The 7,916-nt window shown below is 43.0% G+C and overlaps 1 protein-coding gene across 12 annotated transcripts in view; it reads right to left on the bottom strand.

The window, feature by feature from the left end:
- Positions 1 to 72: 72 nt before the first annotated feature.
- The window catches only part of obsl1b (obscurin like cytoskeletal adaptor 1b), a 77,115-nt gene continuing 69,271 nt past the window's right edge, over positions 73 to 7,916 (bottom strand). For all 12 annotated transcript variants that reach the window (XM_061226567.1, XM_061226569.1, XM_061226571.1 and 9 more), the window contains 7 exons: positions 7,468 to 7,580; positions 6,881 to 7,034; positions 6,075 to 6,236; positions 5,627 to 5,731; positions 5,263 to 5,529; positions 3,821 to 4,090; positions 73 to 1,547 (listed from right to left, as the gene is read on the bottom strand). In XM_061226567.1, the coding sequence (XP_061082551.1) occupies positions 1,543 to 1,547; positions 3,821 to 4,090; positions 5,263 to 5,529; positions 5,627 to 5,731; positions 6,075 to 6,236; positions 6,881 to 7,034; positions 7,468 to 7,580 (1,076 nt within the window). In that variant the 3' untranslated portion in view covers positions 73 to 1,542. The remainder of the gene's footprint in view (positions 1,548 to 3,820; positions 4,091 to 5,262; positions 5,530 to 5,626; positions 5,732 to 6,074; positions 6,237 to 6,880; positions 7,035 to 7,467; positions 7,581 to 7,916) is intronic.

The following is a 7,916-nucleotide window of genomic DNA, read 5'->3' as shown; positions in this document are numbered from 1 at the left end:
AGTCTGTGTTGAATACTGAATGTAATGTAAATGCATGAAATTTCACAGTATTGATTCTCACAAAAGGCAGACTCCTTTTCAATCCTGTTTTATTGGAAGTTCATACAGGTATGACTACAACAGCAAAAGAAGCCCAAGCCACCCAATAAAAGCCAGAAAGATTAGCGTGTTTATGGTAACGGCAGGAAGCAATTCAACCTAGTCACAGGACAATAAATATGGAATATAGGATTAGAAAATCGTTTTTTCTTTAGTACAATACAAGGCAGTTTATGGTTAATTTAAAACTGATCACACATTGACAATGATTTACTCAACAGTAATTAAGTTAATGAGATAATTTTATACTGAGTAAAGTCAATTCGTTCTCCCAAGATCCCCCCCATTAACTGTAAATATTCCACCATTTTGGCCCTGTGCACTTAATACTGTACATATGTCAGTCTCCATATAACCCCTTAAGATCTGTCCCCTTCCATGTCTGCATCCCAGAATAGAAATCTGAATGTTACAAAATGAAGTCTATACAAGGATAAATAAGGAACAATGTACATTACACCATACATGAAATGGGTCGCCAAGTTTTATCCTCCAACTCCAAACGAGGACAACAGTGATTTGCTCTTCCACTAGTTCGTGCCTGGGGCATGTTTTATATGAAAGCTGATCGTCAGTGGTCCAAAGGGCGTGATTGCTGAGCTTCACAAAAATAATTCTCAGACTTTAAAAGGTATTTTACACAAAGTTCGGTTGAATTTTTGAAAAACCATTGCAGCTTCATCCCTGTTTTTGGTTTTAGGCCCCATTGCGGCACCGTCGGCCTGCTTTGCCTAAATGATGACGGCACCGCTGTTGGATTCCACACCGATAATATGCAACAACATGGATACCTGTAACCATCCATCATATTTCACTCTTTCTGTCTGGTTTCCCCACCAGAAACTTCTGGTGTGTGAATCTGGAGACCTCTGCTGGCTCAGTTTAATGGCACAGCTCTATGCCTTGCCATTATGTTTTACAGTATATCTCTCAGAACAATCTTTCTCCTTTCCAATTTGTCATTTGCAGGCTTTTTTCAGGCCCTTTTTATTTCTTAAAGGTACAATAGGTAATTTCATACTTCTAACGGTCAAGAGAGGAATTTCAGCAACAAACACCCTGAAACCACAACACTGTTTATCCTATGAACATGCTGATGTTGAAACTCAAAAGTTAAGGACCATAAACACAGGCAGAGGATGAGGCAACATGTCAGTAAGCCTTTTTCAATGATAGGAAGGGATTTACAATGGTCTTGTACCTTAAAATTTCCCCTCACCTTTCAAAACGCTGTAACTGGGCTATAAATCCCTAACACGGTAATGTGCTTGTACAGTATTTCCATTGGTTCAGCGCCCATTGAAAGCACTTTTTTTATATGCCAAAACAAAATGAGCTCTCTTGTCCTCCTTTTCCATCAACACAAACAATAAGCAGACTTCTGTTATCATCAGCATTTCTCCAAGTCGTTGAGATGGTTTGCGGCGTTGTCCTGAAGGTCTACTAATCTGTACAGAATTTAGAGGGAGAGGGAAGAACATTAGTGCATTGGGATGTATCATAGCCAGGGGGAATGTGTAACGGCTAAAGTTACTCTACTGCACACTCGCCTTCAGCTTATTTTGAAAGCGGGGGAGGTGAATGCCTACACATTTTCTGGCTATGATATACTGTATGTTCTGGCCTTAAAATTAGATATGAGCAATATATATATATATCGGCAAGGTCAGGCAATTCTTCTATCCTCATATCCCCCATAAATATGTACAGTGGGAGCAATAATTATTTCATCCCTTGCTGATTTTGTAGGTTTGCCCACTTACAAAGAATGGAACGGTGTAGAATTTTAATCATAGGTACATTTTAACATTGAGAGACAGAATATCACAAAATAATCCACAATAACAACATTAATTTTATTAATTTATTATCGTATTTTTGCATGAAATAAGTATTTGATCCCCTACCAATCACCAATAATTCTGGCTCCCACAGACCAGTTAGTTTTCCATTAAGAAGCACTCCTAATCTCAACTCATTACCCAAAACACCTGTGTCAACTCGTTACATCGCTATGTAGCTGTATAAAAGACACCTGTCCACACAATCAGATTCCAACATTTCCACCATGGCCAAGACAAAGGAGCTGTCTAAGGACATCAGGGACAAAATTGTAGACCTACACAAGGCTGGGATGGGCTACAAGAAAATAAGCAAGCAGCTTGGTGAGAAGTTCACAACTGGAAGAAACACAAAGTCACTGCCAGTCTCCCTCCCATCATTAACACACTACACCGTGAAGGATTAAAATCCTGCTGCGCGCACAAGGTTCCTCTGCTGAAGAAGGCACATGTACATTTTACATTTACATTTTAGTCATTTGGCAGAAGCTTTTAATCCAAAGTGACTTACAAGCACATAGGTTCTTCCACAAGTTAAAGCATCACATCCATAACTAGGAAAATACATAGGAAGTGCTGCTTTAATAGTCATCATAAGTGCATTTTTTTTTGTGTTTTTTTTGGGGGGGGGGGGGGGGGGGTTAGACAAGAGGGATTGGGATATCAGAAAGGGGGGCGGGGAAATCAGGAGGGAGGACAAAGGTAGAGTTTGAAGAGGTGTGTTTTTAGTCTGCGTCGAAAAAGGGGGAGGGATTCTGCTGTCCTGACAGTGGTAGGCAAGTCATTCCACTGTCATTCCATGTACAGGCCCATTTGAAGTTTGCTAAAGAACACCTGGATGATCCAGAGGAGCCTTGGGAGAAGGTGATGTGGTCAGATGAGACCAAAATAGAGATATTTGGCATGAACTCGACTCGCCGTGTTTGGAGGGAGAGAAATGCTGAGTACAACCCCAAGAACACCATTCCCACTGTGAAGCATGGAGGTCGAAACCTTATGCTTTGGGGGTGTTTCTCAGCACAGGGGACAGGATGACTTCACCGTATCGAGGGGAGGATGACTGGGGCCATGTACCAGGAAATTTTGGGCGACAACCTCCTTCCCTCAGTGAGAGCACTGAAAATGGGTCGTGGATGGGTTTTCCAACATGACAATGACCCAAAACATACGGCCAAGGCAACAAAGGAGTGGCTCAAAAAGAAGCATATTAAGGCCCTGGAGTGCCCTAGCCAGTCTCCAGACCTGGAGGGAGCTGAAGCTTCGAGTTGCCAAGCGACAGCCACAGAACCTTAAGGATTTGGAGAGGATCTGCAAAGAGGAGTGGACCAAAATCCCTCCCAAGATCTGTGCAAACCTGGTGAAAAACTACAACAAACGTCTGACCTCTGTGCTTGCCAACAAAGGTTTATCCACCAAGTATTAAGTCCTATTGTTCTATGGATCAAATACTTATTTCATGTGAAAATATGATATTAAATTTATAAAATGTATATGATGTAGTTATTGTGGATTATTTTGTGATATTCTGTCTCTCAATGTTAAAATGTACCTATGATTAAAATTCTACACAGTTCCATTCTTTGTAAGTGGGCAAACCTACAAAATCAGCAAGGGATCAAATAATTATTGCTCCCACTGTATACGTATATATAAATCCCTGAATACATATTCAATGTTACAAGGTCAATTTAAAATGTACATGCAGAGGTATGTGTCTGTAAAATGGACCAAAGGGTTTGGGCATTTAACTGTGCTGTGTGTGAAAACTCCCAGAAGAACCATTTTGCCAAACAAAGAACCCTTGAGCTAGATAAGAATCACAGGGTTCCATTTTTGTGGTTTGGGATGTGTAGCATGTGGAGTATTGACGTCTCTCGTACCCGTGACGGTGAGCCTGGCGCTGCTCTTGGCCTTGCCGCTGCTGAAGCGGACGGTGCCGCTCATGTCTGCGGAGGTGTTCTTCAGGATCAGTCGGTGGACGGTGTCCCGGCTCTCCATGCGCACCTGGGGCCCCGGGCGCAGCGTCTCCTCATTCAGGCTCCAAACCGGGGCCTTGCTCGACGCCACCGTGACCTCACACTCAAACGCCGCCTCCTCTGGAGCCGCCACCGTCACGTCCTTCAGCTCGCGCACTATCTGGAGCAGCTGGGCTGCAGGGGGGCATGGGGGGGCAGGGGGGGTTTCAGGACCAGACCCAATGTGCAGTGCGCTGGTCTCCCCATTCACAACACTTTGGGGACCGGGCCTTTTTGATAAACTACTTTTTTAGTTTTAAATCTAATTACATTACATTACATTAATGGCATTTGGCAGACGCTCTTATCCAGAGTGACGTACAATGTTTCTTATGTTATGTTTTTTCTACAGGAGGAATCACAGGTTGGGACTGTGAGTTCAGAGCAGGTTAGGGATGATTATAGCCATGAATTAACGGTCCTGATCAACTTGTTTCCTTATGTGAACGATGTTTCCAATTGAAAATCCATTCTTTTTGGAGAGTTGTCTTTAAGGAATACACCAACCGACTAACCCAGACTTAGAAGAGATGTTCGATTTAATTTTTGTGCATTCAGTCACTGGCTCAATTTCCATGTTAGCATAACCTGTTAGGCTTCAAGTCTTTATGCTAATCTATCTCCTTCAAAGTGAAGAAATACACCTTACAGCAACTCTGAAGCCGGCTTAATTACACAAGGTATCATGTATTTGAAAGACATGTGCGGGAAACGAGAGATGTTGTTTTCAGAGAGGTTAGACTGTTGGAACTATAACTGCTAAACACATGTATGGTGTCTTCTGCTGGTTGAGCGCAGTGATCCGTGTACCTTCTGAAGGTAGACCTACTACCTTCTTCACAGTGCTGAACTAGCAGAAGCCGAAGGAACGTGTGTTCAGCGGTTATAGTTCATAATAATAATACATTTTATTTGAAGTGGCGCCTTTCTAGACACTCAAGGTCACCTTACATTGGGCAAAATACATGATACAATATATCCAATTAAAAACAAACAGACAGCAGATAGTTCCAACCGTCTAACTGAAAATGAAATCAAGCATTTAGTTTAAGTCTGGGTAAGTCGGAAAAAAGGTATATTTCCCAAAATGCTGGTTTATTCCTTTAAGAAAAGGTAGGTGTTTGTGTTGTGTGTTTTCACTGGTGTTTTTATGGCTTGTGTGTTTTTACTGGTGCTTGTGTGTTTTTACGGTCTGTGTGTTTTTACAGTGTGTGTGTGTGTGTGTGTCTGTTTGTGCCGGCGTGTGTGTGTTTTTACTGGTCTTGGTGTGTTTGTGCGGGTCTGCGGTGCGCTCCGTGCCCTCTGACCTTCCACGGAGAGCCTGGCGGAGGTGGTGTGTTCCCCGGCCTGCACACTGTACATGCCCTCGTCCTCCCGCTCCAGCGGCTGGATGACCAGCTTGCGGTTGCAGCCCTCGCTGCAGATCTCGAAGCGCTCTGCCGGCAGGATGACCTTGCTGCCCTGGTACCAGCGGATGCTGCAGCGCGGGTTCGACACCGTGCACTCCAGCACCACACGGTGGCCCTCCAGGGCCGTCTTGTCCCGCAGCGGCTTAACAATGGACACGGGCAACTCTGAGAGGAAGAGGGGGACACAAAGACAGCACTTCTTTTTTGAAGTCTTGAAATGGGATTTAACTCTGCAGGTACAGAAAGAGATTTGCCCGCTTACCTTCCACCACCAGGGACGCTGTGGACTCCACTTGTTTGGCCACAAATTGGATCTCTCCAGCATCCTCCACCCTCACATTGCACATGAGGAGAAAGTGCTTGTTGCCTAAATGTATCAGAGAGGAGATTGCTGAGTAAGTGCTGGGATGCTAACCTCTGAGGTCATCTGCATGAGTTCAGGATCTGCACTTTGGTTCATGGTTAGCGTATTTAACTTGTGCGCTGTTGCATCTATCCCTGCCAGTCTGTTAATGTTCGACATGTCGGGCACTCATATCAATGGTGAAAGCGCTTGTGTTTCTCCTACATTGTAGGCCAGTGTGGGTCAGTACAGTAATGTACTGTAATATAATGGAATGGAATGGAATGGTACAGCTACATTAAGTGAAACTGTGGGAGAATGAGTATACAACAATAGCAGAGGTATGTGTGTGGAGGAGGGGGCTTGCCTTCCTGGCGGATTTTGACGATGCCGGTGGGCCGAATCTTCTCCCCATTACGGTACCACTCCCCGGGGACATCTGGCAGGGACACCTCACACATGAACACGGCATTCTGGTCCTCCTGGATTTCCAGGTCCTCCAGACCCTGCACAATCTCCACCTCTTGCTCTGTGGTGAGAGGAAAGAGCATGAGCTTGCAGCTCTCTGTCCATGAGAGACATGATCTGGCCTTTTAACTAAAGCTACTCACAACCAGGACTAAAAATTGAGCTACTAAAACAAAAATTACTCACAACCAGGACTACAAATTGAACTACTAGAACTACCCACCACCAGGACTACAAGTTAACTACTAAAAATAAAACTACTCACAAACCTTGACTACAAATGTTTTAGTGTTTTCAATTTCAATTTGTTTTCCAGACCAAATAGGCACTTAGTTTATCCTGCTGCTAGAACCTCTGATTAGTTCTGATCCACATCAGCTCTTTATTGATGAGGTCGTTAGTTATACAGACATTTCACACTCAACTAATAATTTGCTGTACAAGCAAAACCTCCGGTTCAGCCTGTGGAGGCCACTGTCGGTTCTTCCAGTATCGCTTTGACAGGTGTATTTGCTCATTATCACCTGCAGATGGTAGTATTGAGACATGAAAAAAAACTCTGCTCTTTGTAGGCAAGGAGCCATTCATCCATGAAGAATTTTAATGAGCCTGCTTTAGTGAATAAGAGCTCTTAAACAACCCGCAAATAGATGAATACATTATCCCCCCTGTTGGCAGAACCGCGGGCCTTGCTGCAGATATTACCATAGACCTCCAGAGAACAGCATGTGTTGACGTCCCCGGCGTCACACGTGTAGACCCCCGAGTCCCTTATCTCACACTTGGTGATCTGGAAAAAGCGCTTTCTGCCCATGGAGTAGATGCGCTGGTTCTTGCTTTGTTTCATCTCCATCCCATTCTGCAGTTCAGAGGGCGAGTAGCACAGCTTTTCACTCAAGTGCCTTTTTTGTTTTGTTGATTGTCTGTTTCTTATTTAGCATTATGAGTTTGCCGGTTGAGTAAATGAATCAAACATGTAATGTATTCAATTTTAAAACCTACATTTATAGACCTATACTGAAACACTTGTCGACAAGTAAATATTTTATTTTTACAGTTGTGATGAATTGTCTGGCCAGGCTTCCTAAAGAACTGGGAAATGTTTCATCCACACAAGACCATTTTATTTACACAAGACAAAAAATATAGGTGCCATATATGTCAATATACAATATTTAATTTCCTGTGCATAGGATGCATCAGATATTACACAATATGTTATTTCAATTTAATATAAATATATATATTCGCAAATGTATTGCAACTAATGGATTCTGACGTGTTCTCTTTACCTTCAACCACTTCACATCCACATTCTGTCTGGACAGCTCACACTCAAGAGATACAGCTGAGCCTTCTGGGAAACAGTGGTCCTCCAGCTTCTTCAGAATGGTTACAGGAGGCTCTAAGAGCACAACAGATGGAACAGGGAGCAATATACAGCAGGTATGTTAAATATGGTATTTACAATACCTACAGATCACCAACATCTTATGGTATCTGGTTCCGGTAAGGCCTTTAAGCTCGGTGATAAAAAGGTTTTAAATCTATTTACTACCCAGACCCATGCCGCTGTTTATTATAACCTTTGCATGTATCTTTCTTACAAGCTTTAATAATCTATTGAGACGTCACATCATGTAAATATAGAAATATGAAAGGCATTTTCATTGTAGGGATTGAGAGCAATTTGCACAAAGGAGTGTGTATGGATAGGACGCACAGTGGATTATGGGAAATG

Source organism: Conger conger, chromosome 17 (assembly GCF_963514075.1).
Source record: "Conger conger chromosome 17, fConCon1.1, whole genome shotgun sequence".
NCBI classification, from domain to species: Eukaryota; Metazoa; Chordata; class Actinopteri; order Anguilliformes; family Congridae; genus Conger; species Conger conger.
Note: the sequence above shows the minus strand (reverse complement) of the source record. Positions and strands in the feature narration are given on the sequence as shown.